Source organism: Nothoprocta perdicaria, unplaced genomic scaffold (assembly GCF_003342845.1).
Source record: "Nothoprocta perdicaria isolate Ctin4 unplaced genomic scaffold, notPer1 scaffold_84, whole genome shotgun sequence".
Lineage (NCBI taxonomy): Eukaryota > Metazoa > Chordata > Aves > Tinamiformes > Tinamidae > Nothoprocta > Nothoprocta perdicaria.
Window position 1 is genome coordinate 1,130,904 of NW_020456132.1, and position 17,912 is coordinate 1,148,815.

Sequence of the window (17,912 nt, forward strand, 5' to 3'; positions counted from 1 at the left end):
AAATCTTAATGTACTTTAATGAGGAGAAGTAAAATGAGACCAAACCAGCTCTTTCTCAAAAAAAAAAAAAAAGAAAGTTATCATCAAAAGGGTTTATCCTGCTAACAGTTACCCTGACTCTCACCTCACCGGGTGATAAAACTGAGCTGAATCTAAACAATGTCCCATCCCCCTGCCTCTCCCACTTTGTCCAAAAATGAAAAAAAATAAAGAAAAGAAAAAGGTTGTCTGAACACGTACACATCTGTTAGTATAAGCAATAGGTAAAGCATTTTGGGAGGAAAACACCACTTTCTACAAATAACACACTTTGACCTCATAAAGGTAAGTGGTATAAAATGGTTCGGGCACAGGTTCATGCTGTGAATATTTTGGTTGACCCAAGTCTGTGCCAGATTGCCCTGACTGCTTTTATTGATAATATAGGTGATGATTTGTATAAGCGATCATCATACAACTGATCAGTTTGGGCTTCAGTAAGGTACCTGAACACTGCTGCGTGGTAATTACTAGCTAAACTGGGTAAAATGACGGAGTACAGAAGGTACACATTTAAATGAGAGAGTAATGGAATGAAATTCACTGCTAAGGCAAGATTTTGAAGCATCATCAATGCAGAGGAGGATGAAAATATCATATATTAAGAAGAGCAAAATTTTGTGGACTGTGGTATTAAAAATAGACGTGTAATAGTATAAAGTGACAAGTCATGCACTAAGAAAGTGGTGCGAGTTTTGTTTTGTGTTTATCAGTTGAAAGCAGAGAAGGAAAAAGATCTCAGTATCAGTCAATAAATAAAAGTCACCAGTATTATGTGGTGTATAAATAGGCCAGTGTGCTCTCAGGGCTTATCAGATGAGAGATTTCTGGCAGAGCTGCAAGATACACTTATAAGACCTCATCTGGAAAGTTGAGTACAATCCCAATCGCGCAGGTTCTGGAAAGAGTAATCCAAACTGGACAGGTGCAGAGAGCTGGAGGATGAGCAGAACACTGGAGAGATCATCTCATGAAAGAAAGGCTTGGCTTCTTCGTAGCATAGCACAACAGAGGCTGGGAAAGACTGTTGTCTGTAAATTCTGACCTGGATAAGGGTAAAACAGTGTCACACTACTTAAGGTAAAATACTAATGTTTTTGAAGACTAGAATTTAAGATAGATGAATGCAGGTTTGAGCGTAATTCATTGACAGACACATTGAGTGAAACTTCTTTGTATTTCCTTTCTCCAGCTGCCTGATTCACGTATCCTTTTGAGTTTTCTGGGATCTGTGGGATTGGTGCTTGCGAGCATCTCATGTCAGTTTTGCCCTGTGGCTTAGATGCTCTGATTACATGCTCTGATAAAAAATATAAATTCAAATCTAGAAAAAGTTTGGAAGCTTTCTCCATATTCATCTTTCCATTCCTCTTCTCCCCTTCCCTTTTTCTTTAAGTAGAGGTAATATTTTCATGCTGTTTCACTCTGTAGTCCCACTCAACCTGACTGGTAACAATTTCAGCATTGTGCAGTGGGATTGTGCTGCAGCATTTCTACTTTGTCTCGTGGGACATGCCCAGTCTGTGGCAGTCCTTACCAAACAGACACCACTATAGCTCTGTTTTATGCAGCTAAAATGTCCTTACTTCCTCTCTCAACTAGGACATTCAGCATCAATTTTTTAGCATGTATTAGGCAGAACGGTTAAGATTCCCTCTTGCAGTCTGCCTCCCCAGCAGGTTCTGCCTGTAGTGGCAAGCAGGATAATAACATAAGGTATTCTCTTTCTCTTGCTTTATTTACCCCCCTCTGCCTCATGTCCCAGTTCTCCCAGTTGCCCAGTTTCCTTAGGAAAGTGCCATTCTGGCTGTTACGTTTACCATTTGTTCACTGGCTTGTTCCTTAGGTGCCAACCTCAATGGGCTGGAAGAGCCCAGCCTTGCCAAGCGGCTGCGTGGCACCCCCGAGCGCATCGAGCTGGAGAACTACCGCCTCTCCCTGCAGCGGGAAGAAGAACTGGAAGAGGTTCCCGAAGAGACACTGGCAGAGCATAACCTGAGCAGTGTATTAGACAAAGTGACAGAAGACGATGGGCCCAGCAGGTTAGCACACGTTGTCCTTAACTTAAGGTGTTTATATGTATCCCAACAGACTTTTACCAGCTGTTCCTTTAGGATTTTTTTCACATATAATTTACCAGGTTGCCCTTTTTAGAGTTCTTGGAAATATTGTGCATATGTACATGGATAATTTATGTTAGAGTTTCTGGTCTTCTGAATTACTTACTTTCTTAAAAAAGTACTTAAAAATATAACAGCATGAAAATCAGTCCTAAATTGGAAGGGATTGGGACGAGGATGGAATTGTATTAAAGACACAGTAGTCATCTGAGCAACAGAACATGTATTAAAAAGAGAGGGTGTTTTCCAAAGTTAACTCTATTTCAACTCAAAAACATCTGTGAATTAAAGCTTAAATTTGACACAGGTGTAACTTGGACTGAATGTTGTTGCAGTGCCTAAAAGATCTTACTTTGAAGCAATAGATACGGCTTTTGAAAAATAATGTGCCACCCCATCACAAATTTCCCGTTATGTGTGATGTCCAGACATGCCGGGATCCAGAAATTTGCAGGCATAGGCACTGGTTGCTGCAAGAACAACTGAGAGAAAATATTTGATGAAGATTGAATGGGACCATTGTAGTCAATCATGAACTTCTACTGTCTTGATCTTTTAATATGATTTCTAATCATCTACTTTTCTTTGTAGCAACAACAACCTGTAATTTTTCAGCTCTCAGTCTACCCAATACTCCTTTTGAAATTAACTCAGATAATTCTACTGCTAGTTTCCTGAGACTCAGATGTTACAAACATATTCTATATATACATTTCGTACAGGTGTAGTGTTGTGTAAGAAATTGCTTTCTACTCTTATACCTGAGAGATAAAATTGAATTGGTGGGGTGCAGGTATAAAATTGTTCATTAAAATCTTCCTAGGTTTATGGTCATACAGAATCCAAGTTATCTTATAAGATAAGCTTGAAGAGGTAGCATCTAGAAAGGAGCAGCTTTTTATAGCCTGAACTCTTACTCTCTTGATAAGGATATGAGTTTGGACTTGGGAATGTGTGACTTAATGTAAGTGCCTGGGGAACTGCTATTACCTTGTACTCCTGCTTTTGTGGAACTATAATAACACCTCATTTTTTAATGCATTGGTTTATTTAAAATATTCTATTTTGATAAATTTTACACAACAGAGATCTTGTCCTAGTTAAATGTTTTCTGGAACATTTTTTGAGTGACTCAAATTCTGTTTGCTTTTCTCAGCTCTCCTTCAGCTCCCTGCCCAGGCTTAAGAGTTTTATCAACTATGACAGTACAGACATTAGTAATATTGTGGGTTTTATAATCCTTTTTTGGTTATAAACCTCAAAATTCGTAGACCCTTATTATTATTGGCCATGATTTCAGACTCATTTGGCCTGGCCAGTAAATGGCAGAAGACTTCCAAAAGAGAAGAGTCGGTGAAAAAAATGGCACTTCAGCATGAAGCTGTTGCTCCTGTCCAAGAGTCATTTTAGTAGGACTCTGGAGACTGAGGCTAGTACCCCGTTGTGTTAGTTAGCTTGATTTTCTCTTGTGGGCCAGTGTATTTATTTCACTTTCCACAGCATTCATCCTTATAACTCAGATTAAATATTTTAGTTTCTAGTAGACTGAATTGTTAAATTTTGCAGGTTTAAATCACATACTACAATAAAAAACACCCCAAAAAAACCCATTTCTGTCCCAAAACCAAAAATGGCAAGCAGTTTGATTTAGAGCATTGATTAGACTGTGTAGGCCAAACACCAGAGTATTTTCTACTTGATACAGTTACGCAGTGTCCAACATTCAGCTGTACCCAGTCCTTCCTGCTTCAGAGAAAGGCAAAGAAAAGCCAAGGAAAAGTGTGACCACTTTTGCAGCAAAGAATGGAAAAAATGTTGACTCCTGCAAGCAAGCAGCCAAGCCCCTGATTTGATTATATTCACTGTCTTGCTGCAGAGGCGTAGGGGTAGGTGCTTTTTGAGTACACGTGCAGCTTTCTGATCTCTCATCTTACGGAATACTGGGCTGACCCTCAAGGCACATGTGGTTGCACACTCTAAATGAAGAAGAAAGCCCAGGTTCTGATGCAGAGCTGCCCAGAGCACGTGTGCACGCACACATGAGCGTGCATGTTACAGAGAAAACTTCTGGGAAACTGTATCTGAAGTAGGGTTGTTTCAAAGGAGAGAGAGTCTTGCCTACGAAATAAGTCCTCAAGAAGAAAAAATTCATTTAAGCAGCCAAACCCAGACTGTATGGCATTTGAGGGGTAGAAAACCCTTTAAATTACAAATAAACCCTTATTTGTCCATTTTAAGCAACACTTGCAGTATGCCATTTGTCATTTTGGTATAGTGTAATATTCTGTCAAGGGAGCACATGAAAGGGGTGTGATAGGGCAGCTGTATTGGGCCCATATGGCAGGGGAGTAGAAGAGGTTAGTTTGCATGGATTAAGTTTGGGTTCTTCTAATCAGCCATACATGTACTTGTTTTAAAAAGCTGTTCAGCTGTCCATACAAATTCCATAAAGCAAACACTGTTACTTTTGGTCACTGCTTCATAGGAAAAATTAAAAAAAAAGCCTTAGCTGTTGGATTATTTCGTATGGCACAAAAAAAAATTACCATAGTAGAAGGAATACTGGCTCTAGCAGGCCATCTCTCTGTCATTCTTCAGCTACCCAGCTCATCATTTCCCAATATTGAAAGGTCAGGCAAAAAGCATGTTTATAAATAAATGCCAAAGAAGGTAAAGTGAGCTATGTGGTAAAGAATCCATGTCGTCAGTATTACATGACATAAGCAGGCCGGGTGAAAAACAGCAGCTTGACCCATTCAGCAGTCCTGGCAACAGTTTGAGCAGCAGCAAAGTGTAAAGCCAGCAACTGAAAACCCAACAGGCAGCACCTGTCGGGTTTATTTTCACGCTGAAGGGTAGGAAAATGTACTGTTAATCAGGGAGGAGGGAGAAAGGGAACATCACATTTAATTCTGTGGGAATATCTGCACAAAGCCTCTGGAGTATGCCTCAGTCCTAGAATATACACTGCATCTGTGGCATGCAGCAGCATTTGTATTCGGTATTTGCTATGTGAAAACCAGGACAGACAGTACAAAATAAATGTTCAGTTTCTGCTGTGGAAAAGTCAATTATAATTTGAGTATTTTACGTTAATCAGTACAGTACAGTGGGGGGAATTTAAGGGGCTATAGATGGAAGCATGTGGCAGTCAGAGCACAGTAAAACTGATCATGCTTTATTTATTAATTTTTAAGCAAAAATACTCAGGGAAATGATTGAATAAAATTACATAAATATGGCACATAAATACATAGATACAACACTATGCCTAGTGTTAGAGTATGTTTGTGATCTGCACCTGAATATGTTTGTGTACAGTATAAGAAAAAGGGTGCTGCCAGGTAGCAGTTTCCATAAAGTATCAGTACGACACATTGAATGTTCATGTAATAAAAATCCATACATGAAAAGCAAAATTATAACAGCTGTAGAAGCTGTATTTTATAGGCATGCATGGAATTGAAATGTCATTCATCTTGACTTTAAACTTGTCGGGTTCTCCCTCTCATTGTCTGTATGGAAAGGGGTCTGCTGGGGACATTCATTTGTTAAACACAATGATAGCTGCCATAAGGAAGCAGCAGGAGGAGGGTATTGTTCTCAGATGAGTCACCCAGAATGTTAACCATTCACAAGTAGCCTTCTGGGCCTGTTAAGATTTATATATGGGAAGTACCCAACTATTGCTCTAGCAAATGCTTTTTTTTTTTTTCCTCCTGACAATGCTTTCTTAAAGATTAACAAAGAAAGAATCCCTTTTTGCTCTGCAGGTGCATTCTCTGAGTGTAGGATGGGTCACATTAATTTTCCAGTGTCAAATACAACAACCTTTCTCCCAGCTATCTCTGGATGGTCCAGTATGTAAGACTGAGTTAGCTTAAATGTCATTCTGTGGGCAGTTTCTTGCCCCTGCAGCTTATTGTGAGGAATTAAACCAGGATGTGTGCTAAAAAAATGCTCATGGTATATCTGTATTGTTTTCCATGCTTTAGACTTCAGAGGGAGAATAGTAGGCACGTTATTGTAATTGTCCTTGCGGTGTTTCCTGCAGCTTCGTGCCACTATGTATATTCCACAGTTAATTGGGTACATATGATAGTGCTGCCAGTGATGCAGAGAAGTGTGGAATTGTGCATTTCTCTCCAGCTGTCCTTAGCTCACCCTGCTGTGTGCTTTGGCCTCGTAGCTCTCTTGCGCATTGTGTTCTTTCTATTCCTGAAGCCTTCTGTGGCTGCCTCCAGCAAATGCCCAAAATGCCCTAGCTATCCAAAATGCCAGCAGTACTTGCCACTATCAAAAGATACGACCTTCTGCGTTCTGACCCTGCCAAACAATCTTTTGTCACAGCGGAGTGAAAGCAATGTGGCTTGAGTAAAGTCAGGTCTTAGTGCTCAACTTGGGTATGCTCAAGTGCTGTAACAGTGATTGCTGTACAAATACTTGGATGTAGCTTCATAGGTACTTTCATGCTGCTTCATGTGTGTGAAAAGAAGCAGGCAGACACCATACTGCAGGGCACTGATCAAGTTGTGAGTAAAATGCCTATGAAATGTTGAAAGAAGGTGACAAGGGTCATGGTTTCCACTGTATGTTTTGGGGTGTTACGTGTTGAAATGCCTTGTCAGTCACCTGTAGAGTCATCTAAGCAATATTAACTGCTTGCTGTCTTTTTCTTTTTTTAAGCAGTAGTTCGGAGTCTGAGATGGAGGAGGAAGATGAGGAAGATGAAGATGAACTACTGCAGCCTCGGCAACCCCCCTCAGACTTGGGTGGCGTGCCGTGGAAAGAGGCTGTGCGAATCCATGCCCTCCTGAAGGGAAAGAGTGAAGAAGAGATTGAGGCCGAGGAGAATCTTGACATTGAAGACAGAGAGGGAGAATATGATGAGGATGAAGAAGATGAAGAGGAGGAGGATGAGCAGTCTAGTGAAGGTTAGACTGATTTGTCCTTTCTTTCTGCTAAACAGGAATGAAAAATGAGCTGCGTATTTGAAATGAAAAAGATTTGCCTTGGAAATCGTTCTTTCTCTTTTCACATTCATATTGCTTTGATTTTCAGTGAGTTACTGTCAAGGGAAGTTTTAGGTGGCTCATTCTGGATATGGAAGAACTTTCCCTGCAGGATAGTTACAGCATTAATGACAACACAATATGCTGCCCATTCACCATGCCAACATGTGCAGCTCACAGCTTTGTGGGAATGCATTTTATTGTTGTTTATTATTGTCATTGGGATTTGGGTTTGAATGTGCCCTTTGTTCTTTGACAGAAAGAACTGGCAGCATTGTGGAGGCAGTGTTTTCAGTTTTTCAGGGTGCCTCCCTCGGAGGTGGTCCCCTACAGCTAACATGAAGGCATCCCAGAAGCTCCTTCCAGCTCGTCTTATTTAAAAGAAGTTCTTGAGAAGACAGGGAGTTCAGGTTGTCCTCATTTTAGATTGGATTTCTGTGGAAAATCTTAGAGAAAGACTCTTTCCCTCCCATTTGTGTCAGTCACCATAAAGCAGAGCTTATGTTAAGAATATACAATGTCTTCAGCATTTCACCATCATTTCAGATTTCTTATTAATGTTGTCTGTGTACTTTCATTTCCCTTTTCCTAAAGACTATTTGACTCCAAAGAGCTTCTTGGTGAAGGTCTTTGGTCTCTTTGTACAAGCAGCGGTCCAGTTACCCTGAGTCTGAGTTGCAGTTTGTGTTCATGAACTCAACATGCTGCTTGGCTACGTTTTCAGCTTAGGAACTGAGTCTCCATAGCTGAAACCTTTGAAAGTCAAGGCTGCTTTTTATGAATGGTAACTTGCATGTTTTGTGTTTTCTCTACTAAACCATGATGTTCTCAGACAGCCGTTGTTTCTGTCAAGTAGAGTTTTCCTGTCAGGCACATTGAATACTGTGGGAATAACTCTCACTGGATTTGCAGACAATTCTTTTTGATTCTGTACCTTCTCTCTTTCTCTCTCTCCATTGCTTGTGTGTGCGCACACGTGTGTCTGGTGTTGTATGTGGATGTGTGGTTCCCTCTGCTGTAGAGGGAGAGTATTGCCCTTGGGAGAGAGAGCTGCAGCAAGGCCTCTGGCTTCAACATCTCTCAAATGAAGAGGACACGGGTACATTTAAAGGTACCCATATACCATTTCCATTTCAATTTCCCCCTAAGTAGGGGGAGTGTCTTAAAGAGCAGTTCCCACATGAGAAAATTTTCTCTTTTATGTAATTGCTTTACCAGCTCTCTCAAAACGGAGTCAGTCGCTATTGCTCTCTTTACCTCCTGATCCTTGCTGTACTCTGTCTGTCATCTCTGTTGATTTTAGGGAAAAGGTAGAGCTGCCAAATACTTCGGGATATCTCAAAATCCTGATCAGTCTGCCACTATAAAGTGCTTGAACACTAAACTTGCTTATTTAGGACGTTTCAGATTTGTTTCATAGAGACTGGTTGCACCTGTACACTATGTCAGACACACTGGGACACATCGGGATTGCTGTAATTTGATGCCTGTGTGAGCAAACCTGCATTTTTTTTGTTGTTGTCCTTTGTGAATGTGTGTCTGTGGGGCGAGTCTGTTGGGGAAGGTAATCAAACTCTAAAGCTGCTGAAATTTTTCAAAGTCACAAAATGAACTTAAGTGAAGATAATCTGGTGTTCCGGTGTAGTTAGCTCTGCTCTTTTCCATAATGAATTTTGCTGCAGTTCATTTCTGATAGTTGCTCTTTCAAAGCACTTGGTCCTAAGAGCTTGTTAATCCATTATTTGCTCGATGTGGTTCATTAGAGCCAAAATATATGAGAAGAAAATCCAAAGGCCTTCATACAGGTAAGAGGGCATACCCAGTTGTCAGACTACATCCTTCAGGACTTACAATTGTAACCACTGTAGCTTAGCATCTGCCATATTTATAAAACAATAAATCAGATATTGTATTTCTCTCAATGTAACTTTTCTTGTGAGAAGGATTAACAGTAGTAGTAGTATGGCTTGAGAGCACAAATTGAAAAGTTTTCCCATGTTTTAGTTGCTAGTTTGCCTTATACCTGGCTTCTAAGAACTTGATTTGTGGATGACTTCACATTCCATTAAAAGCTAAACGTTAAGGCTGCCCATTTCTTACTAAGTGCTGGTAGGTGCTAATATAAAAGAAGTTTTGCCTATCCTGGGCAGAACAAATGTGCAGCTTCTTGCAAAGCTGCAGTGGGCAGCCATGGAGAAGGCTGCACCAGCTGTCATTTGAAATTCTGAAGCATTCATAACTTGAAGAAATCTTAGGTTTGCCTGTTAGCCGAGCAGCCGTCCTTGACAGTTATTGGTGCTGTTTAAACTGCAGTTTCCATGTTGAAAGCTGAACAAGGCCTACTTCCTAATCAAGGCCTAGGCCTTTTCATAGAGTCCTGGGAGTTGACTGCACATGTGTGTGTTACAGTGGCCTAAATCACAAGCAAATCCCTGTTAAAAACATGCAGATCATGTGGGACCTGCTCTTTTTGAGCCTTGCTGAATGACTATACATTTTGCAGCCATTGCTGGCAAATCTAAACCATTTAACACAAAATTTTATGTGGGGATGCAAATGCTAACTCTACTGATCTTGGGGCTTGCATGTGAGTGCTTTGGTATGCCGTGAGAAAAAAACCTTTTTCCACAGGATGTCAAGTAGCTCTGATTAGACAATATTTTTGTGCTGAATTCGTTTCTGTAGAGGTAATAGAGAGATGAAGCTGCTAAATATGTGTCTAACTTGTGAATCCTACTCCGCATTTGAGTTTGTGTCTCATTCCTCTTCCCCTTTAATCATCACCTGGAGATTCTGTCCTTCCTGCAGTTTCTTCTGCTTGTTTCTTCTGCAGTTTTAATGCCAGCAATCGTACCCAGTCATTCCTGAAACACTCCTTAATGTCTGGGGGAACATTGCTGGGAGAGAGCAACTGCATTAAAACAGGACATCAGGAATTGATGAGTATGGCCTCTAAAGACTGCTTTGTTTCTTGTTCCCTTCCAACCACTAATCCAGCGTATGAAAGTCTAACTGCTTTTGAGCCCTAAGTTGCTGAAATAGTGGTTTGCCCTACACAATGATAATCTGCCCATGAATATTGACTTAATTTCATAAAATGGGCGTTTTAGTATTCAGGATGAGTCATTTGCCTTTGAAGACCACCCCCTGTAGAGATGTTGAACACTGTGGTCCCTGTAGAATGATCTGTTTATTAATGGGCAAACAAAACCTGAGATAGAGGCCTGTAGCAGGTGGCAGTAGAGAAAGGCTCTGTGAAGATAATAGACTCACAGGAAGGTGCTTTCAACATGAGTGTTCACTCAGCAGCTAAATGAATTGCTTCCCATATGCTTTCCTGCTTGTATAGGCAAGTGAAGGAGCAATAATGTAGTTCCTTTGAAACAAAGCTCTTTTTGCAAAGAGAAATCTTTGTGGGGAGGAGGTAAGTCATAAGGAAAATGTTGAGACTGCTCAGAAAGCTCTTCCACCCTTTAAACAATGCAGTTAGTGCAAAATAGCAGGAATGTGTGATGTGCTTCACTATTATAGCAAATGTGTGGCCCTGTGTGCCCATGCGCATAGACATAGACCTGAAACTCTGCAGTCCAACATGTAATTTAATTCACAAAGATTTACCTGTCAAAGGAAGGAATATTTAACCAAATAGTAGAGAATGAAGGTCCTTTTGTTTTGGTGCATCAGATTACAATGCAGATTGTCCTTTGTCTTTAACAGCAAGGTTATCTTTGGCAATAATCATGTGGAAGAGGCTAAAAAAGCTGGAAATATCTGCTAAAACGGTATTTATCTACCAACCATATCTGTTGGACACCAGAAAATGTCTTTCATATCAGTGAAGCTGCTTGCAGTAGAGATAATCTATAATGATGTTTTCAGTAATATCTCTTTGCCTTTGAAATGGCACGATGCAGCTTTGGTGTGGAACATGAGGAGTGGGAACCTACTGTATTGGTGGCTGTGTGCACACGCAGTGCGGAGCTTTTTCTGTCTGTCTTGCACGCTGATCTTGGTCAGTAATATTTTCTTCTTTTCATATTTCTTTTCCTGTGATGTGTTACTTTTCCTTTCCACTGTTTTCCCACCTTTTCCTCCCTGTCCTTCATCTTCCCCCCACCTACATCCTGGTCTGCAATGTCCTCGATTTGCTAGCTGGAAACCTTAGACTGCAGCAGATTGTAAATCCGGTTGATCCCTTGGAGATCCTGGCAGATGTGCACTGGACACACATCCGTGAAAAAGAGGAGGAGGAAAAAATGGTCCCAGCCTCCAAGTCCTCCACCTCCAGAGGTAATCTCCCCCTGCACTGTCAGTTCCTAGATAACAATCGCAGCTGTTTAACTCTGTTGCTTCTGTGCCCTTACTGAGCAGTGCTCTTCAGAAGGGCCAATAGTGATTCAAAGGTGCTGCTTTCTGAAATTGCAGTTGGTTAAACATTTTGCTTTTCAGGTTAGTTTCTGCCTAAAGCGACTACTTTCTCAGCTCAGCAGCTTTGTGACTTCTGACCTATTCATGTGTCTGTTTTGACTCCATTGCTTTCTTCCATGCTGTGGAAGTGCTTTGCTTAGAGCTAGATATCAGCCCATGGTAGCTGACTTGCGATGAAGCTAGAAGCTACAGATGAAGCTAGAAGCTGCCATAGGTTTTTTGTGGCAATGAGGATTCGACTCCCAGGGAAGCTCAAGTGTGGTTACGTGCATTGCAGTGAGAAGCACAGCATTGGCTTCTGTCTCCTGAGCGTATTCTCTGCTTTTGCTTTTCAAACGGTGTAACTGCAGCTGGTATTGCCAGAGAAGGACAAGAATTCAAAGGTAGCCAAGATTTGACAGTGTTATCTGTGTTTTAAAGTGAGGTGCGATCTTCTTGAGTTGCTGGTTACTTAAAGGAAAGCTTTGGAGGTGGAGAAATGCCAACTTTCTAACTAGCTTATAAGCACCTTTCCTACCATCCCTGCTGGGCTGATCCCTGCACCAGACTCCTTGCTAGGCTTTATTACTGGGTGTCAGAAGGTAAGTGTGTCACACATGCTTTACTTCTCCAGAAGCCCAAAGTCAAACAAAACTAGTGATGCTGCTTTAGTGACTTCTATCCAAGTCATTGTGCCAGAATTGTGGAGGGAATGTGTGCTGTGAAAAGGGTTTCTTTTACAGTAAATGTAAAATTGATGACTGATCTGTATTAAAAAAAAAGAAACCTAGGATCTTACCTCATGTTACCTGATCTTATTCCATGCGAGGTAATTACCTTTTCCTTGTAGTTCTAGCTGACCTTTTCTTAAATCCTGAGCCAACTTTATACATAATTACAGTTCAGTTAAGGTGTGTTTATAATTGCAGTTTAGAGAATGCACGTGGACTTGGTAGTGTGAAATGTGTTCTTACAAGCAGGAGATCAGTATTTTGCTCCCACTGCAATCATAGAAATGGTACCTATTCCACCATTGGTAACATTTAATATTCCTGAAGTGGTTGTTTAAACTTTAAGAACCCTAAGTAAAAAACAGTAACATGGTTTCTTAAGCTTGTTACAATTAAGGTTTATTCAGCCTCTGCTTGAAGGTCTATGACACTACAGCTTTTGAGTTTTTCTTTTAATTTGTATTTTCTGATTCCTGCCTTTCCAGAGTATATTAGTACAGATGCCTGCAGAATAAGGGAAAACCTGCATTGATCCTACCAAAGTGATCTTGCAGTCTCTCCAGCTTCTTTTGGGAAGCAGGCAGTATTTCCTTCCCTTTCCCTCAAAGTAGGCCAAGCTAAGGAAGATGTACTCACCAAAAGGTAGCTGCTTCCTTTGCCCTGCGGTACAGAACGTATCAGTGGTGTGTTTATAAGAGATCTGTTGCACATGTGTACTTGTGGATATGCCATAAGTTTTCAATCTGAGTTTGACAGACAGATTTGATCCTGGGTGGCCTGGATTATGGCATACGAGCTCATTCAGAGAGCTCAGCCGAGGAGCAGCTAGAGGTAGGGTTTGATCTCGGGTTTGAACATGGCTGAAACACTGAAGTCTCTCTTGTCCTGTTTTAGGATTTCCTCCCTGTCTGGTCGTGTTCAAAGCCAGGCAGTGCAGATCCTGAAACACTGTGCCTGGCACATTCGGTTATGTCTCATTGCTCAGCTCTCTCATCTATTAATTTTCTTAAAATTTCCAGCTGAGTATGGCAATAGCAATGTGCTAATCAGATACTAAGAACTGTGTTTTCCTTACATTATCATCTGTATTTCCTCTAACTTCCCAGATCCTAAAGGAATATTAGGCCCTGGGCATTTGTGTGTTAGCTTACTTTAAATCCCAAGCCTGTGATCAATGGTTTAACATCTTGCAGGTTTCATTCCCATAGTTTCAGCTTTAATTTTTCCCTTTTGTCACGTTTCACTTTTTAGAACACTTCCTGATGATCTAATTTTGATTTCTTACGCTTTATTGTTTTTTAAATTCAGCATCCGACCTTCCCTCGGTACGCCGTGAGGCGGTACAGGCGTGGCTGGAGACGGTCCCTGGAGGTAGTTTGGTGATGTTCTATGTATTGCAATGCACAATAACCCTGCCCGTCTCTTCTCCATGCCTTCAGCAGCTGAGCTGGTACTTTAACCCTGGACCTTACGGCCCTGTCGCTACTGCATGACTGGCAGGGGAGGGAAGGAGGGAGGGAAGCAGGGGAGTGTGCATGCTGCCTTGCTCCGACAGCCCCTTCCTGCATGAACCAGACGTTTGTTGTAACCCTTTGGAAGGCAGGCTGAGCAGAGGGGTTGTCTTCGGAGTAATGAGGTAGGAGGAGGAGTCTGGCTGAGTGCTTTGATTTGCTTTATGAGCAGAAGAGTAGATCAGTTAGGCATCCTCCAGCTCCTTCACTAAAAAGGGGGGCTTTCTTGCAGTTGGGAGGTTAAGTGACAGAGTGCGCTTGCAGCAACTGTAACTATCTGAAGCAATTACAAATTCTAGCTATCTTGCGATGAAAGTAAGAAATAAAAGTGAAGTTTAAGGTGGGATCTCTGGGAGTAGTGATAGCTCTTGTGTCTCCTTTGACTTGGAGTTCATGTACCTTAGGAAAGCCTCAGGAGAGCTGAAGGGTGGTAGAGTTGAGCTGCCCTCTGTAGCTGGTTCTCTAAGCTCTATTGCAGAACCGATGAGTGAAGAGTCTGGGATTAGACTAAGGGAGTCAAATTCCGTGAAGCAGTGAAAGTGGCTAAAGCAGTGGAACGGGAGCAGTTCATGGATATGCAGTTGATGTGTGGCTCTGTTGCTTTGGCACCTCAGAATAACTAGCTCACCTGTAAAACTTCTGCTTTTTCTTTGGCAAGGCAGCAGCGTTCCCAGGAGGGCTGCACGTGGTGCAGTCTGCTCCTGGCTGCTGAGATGGACCCAGTGCTAAACCCAGTTGCTGGCTGCCATGGGGTGTAGCTTGAAGTTAGTGTGTGACAGCTTTTGGCCTCTTGCTCTCTACCCTAACTGCGTATACGTATATGCACAGTATATGTATAATATAATCAGTCACTTGCAAGCTCTCCGCGTCCCTTAAAAGGGGATCCCCTTTGCACCGAGTTGTTACTTACCCATGCATCCCTAAAATCTTTTGTTGAGTTTTATATACCAAGCTATCTAAAAGGTTCATTTTTCTCCTCTGTCTTAAACACTCCATATATGAATCATGTCACCTCATGGTTTCTCCATCAGCAGACACTCATGCGTATCAGTTACATTCTTTCAAGCTTTGGTAAAGGGTATTCACATTCAGTTTTACCTTAAAACCATCCTAAGACATTATCTTTTTCAAAATATTCACCAGAGCAACAGTCAGAGGCACCGTTTGGTTTTGTTCAGTATGCCTATAAATGCTCTTGTGGGAAGACGAGCTTTTATTGCTCGACTCCTGTGCTCTAGACCTGTAAGACTGCGTTTTGTAAGCCTCCAACATGAGGGACTACGCCAGTGCTTTATCACACTTGGGTATAACTGCCTTGCCACAACAGTTTGCAGAAAATAGACTACTGCTATGGAAGGGAAAAGCAAAAGGCTGTGTTTTGAAATAAGCAAAAACCTGGGTTAGGGAAGGAGGGGACACAATAAGATCTCAGTTTTAGAGACTTTTTTTTTTTTCTTTTTTAAGATTGCCCCCATTAATTAATGGTGCCAAAGGCCACATCTTCCCTAGTAAATAAAAAGGTCCAGGCCCACTCTCTGACTCTGAAGAAAGCTACCACAGCCTGATGTGCACCCATATGGCTAAAACTTTTTTGCCATCACCCAGAGTGTCTAACAGGAACACCCTGCAGCCTCTCCATGGCACAAACCTACTGGGAAGCTTGCCAAGAGCCCTCCTACCAGTTCAGTAACACAAGTGATAGCCTGGCAATGTGTGGGTTCAGGTCTGGAGGCTTACGCTGCTTAGTTTACTGCTATAGATGTGACCAAGGCAGTTGTAAATGTGCCTGGTATCCTCATTTAGGATATTATGTGTTCAGTTAGTAAATACTGTACATAATGGTACTCATATATTATCTGCGTACCCATTCACAATATGTTGGCATATGAAAAACAAGCTAAGTGTCTCATGATGATGACATTAAATAGATTGTAATTCACTGCAGAGATCCAAAAAAGCAGTTGGTAGACTCTGAAGTGAAAAAAATGGAGTCACATTTACTTATTTATTTATTTATTTAAATCATGTCTGACATACAGAATAACATGAAAATGCCTAAATATCACCAACAAATTTCTAGTCCATCACTCAAAACACTAGAGAAGGGAAAAGATGTGATAAGCTGAGAGTTAGTAGAGTCTTTTTTAGTTTTTTAAATATAATTTAAAAAAGAAATTTAGACCTGCACAGCTGGGTCCTTCTCCTCTAATTAAATCTTGTCACGGGTGCTGTTTTCAGATGCGCCCTTTGATGTTATAAATTCAAGAATCAAGAATTCAAGAATCAAGAATTGTGGTCTTTAACAATAAAAAAACCCACCTTTTAATATACTTTAAAACATTTTGATTCATCTATTTGATGAATTTGATTCACATATTTGTACGATGCACCAAGTCTCTCCGACTGTTTTACCAAGGAATACTGTAGCAGCACAGAGTTAAACAATTTCCAAATGTAATATTGATCAGTCCTTCAACTAGACTCTTTGTGTTAAGTGTTTGAAAGTTAGCTTGTTTCTCAAAAAAATATTGTGCTACATTGCAAAAATTCAGTTTTCACCTAATACACAATGCTGTAAAGTGATGGTAAACTGCTCTGCTGTGGTAAAGAAAAAAATGCTGCAAAAACAGAAAATTTTATTCTGATTCAATATCTTCCCAGTGCCCTTTTCACTGATTTTTCTTTTTTGCGAGGCCGGTGCCTTGGAAAGGCCTGGCTGCCTTCCAGTCTTGGAGACTCCACAAAGGCAGGAGCTCTGACTTCGTGGAGGCTGAAAGTATTATTTGAACATGTATATCTTTCCAGCTGACACACTTCAGAATTCCTCGTTTTCACAGTACTTAATAAATATTTCCACTAGGGACATACAGTGCAATTTAATGTTGAACCTTTTCACTGTATATTTTCTTTCTTTTTTTTTTTTTTTTTTTTGTTTTCTCAATACTTGATTATATTCTAGCTCCATGTGAGGATAATGAAGTGGAGGATGAGCTGGGCACAGAGCCTGCAGACACGGAAGGGCAGGCAGGTGAAGAGGGAGACACGGGTGCAGAGCTGGATGACGGTAGGGTACCAACATGCATCATTTAAGCCTTGCAATGTGAACAAAATCATACTAGCAAATACAAGCACTGGCAAAAGCAAATTACTTTGTGCCTAAGCCTGATGTTATTTCTAATGGTGCAGGAAGGAGTTCCTTGCACTTAGACAAGGTTGAAGCAGAGGTGAAAGACAAACAGGAATGAAGAACCTTAATGTTATGGATTGTAGAATAAATTCCTTGTGTTCCTCTCAACATCTGCTGAGTTAGAGGGCTCAGTCTGGTGTCCTTACTCAGTAATTAATACTGCAGAATAATTTAAATAGAAGCAAATTTGTGAGAAGTCTGTGACACTCTGTCAAAACTAATGTAGAAAGAACTGCAAAACATAGACTGAAAATCTTTCAGCAAATTGAGAAGATATGGCTTCATCTACTTAATTATTTCATCATCCATCACTTGCTGATGAATTGCTCTAATTAACACATAATAAAGAAGGAAAATATTTAAGTATTCAGGTTATGACAGTGATAAGCATTATGTGAGTAGAGAGGATTATAAAAAAATTGAAAATAAACAGATACCCTGCTGGACTCACATTCAAGATCTCTCTTTTTTTTTTTCCCTATCCATACAATTAATGGTCAGATGACATTGCATCTGATGCAGAAGCTGAGTTTCGCTTACATCAAGGGGACACAGAAGAACCGGAGCTGAAAGTCTCTGAAGATGAAGAAGATGAAGAAGGAACAGAAGGTGCTTCTTGCAGTGTGTCAAAAGGTAGCTGCTTGAGTGCTCTGAGTAACTTGTGCTCTGAGTAGTTTCTGTATTTATGAGTTTTGTTAAGTGGGCTGACAAAGAAGGCAGTCTTTCGGATTTGGATCATCTCACTGCTGTCAGGGGCACCCTAGGTGCCTGCATGAGCATTTTCAGAAGGGTGTTCTGATTCCATTGCTTAGAGCTTCCTAAAACATGTGAGAATCCATGTAACCGCTTTTTGTTGTAGAAGTTTTTGCATAACAAGCCTCCACACAATTTGGGCATTTGCAAAA

General features: G+C 40.9%; 1 protein-coding gene across 2 annotated transcripts in view; it reads left to right on the forward strand.

The window, feature by feature from the left end:
* The window catches only part of MICAL3 (microtubule associated monooxygenase, calponin and LIM domain containing 3), a 102,507-nt gene that overhangs the window by 53,897 nt on the left and 30,698 nt on the right, over positions 1 to 17,912 (forward strand). The window contains exons 20-26 of one of the 2 annotated variants that reach the window (XM_026052170.1): positions 1,886 to 2,081; positions 6,849 to 7,093; positions 8,193 to 8,282; positions 11,324 to 11,461; positions 13,618 to 13,680; positions 16,780 to 16,884; positions 17,509 to 17,640. In XM_026052170.1, coding sequence (XP_025907955.1) covers positions 1,886 to 2,081; positions 6,849 to 7,093; positions 8,193 to 8,282; positions 11,324 to 11,461; positions 13,618 to 13,680; positions 16,780 to 16,884; positions 17,509 to 17,640 — 969 coding nt within the window. The remainder of the gene's footprint in view (positions 1 to 1,885; positions 2,082 to 6,848; positions 7,094 to 8,192; positions 8,283 to 11,323; positions 11,462 to 13,617; positions 13,681 to 16,779; positions 16,885 to 17,508; positions 17,641 to 17,912) is intronic. The other variant, XM_026052171.1, reaches the window with a different exon arrangement.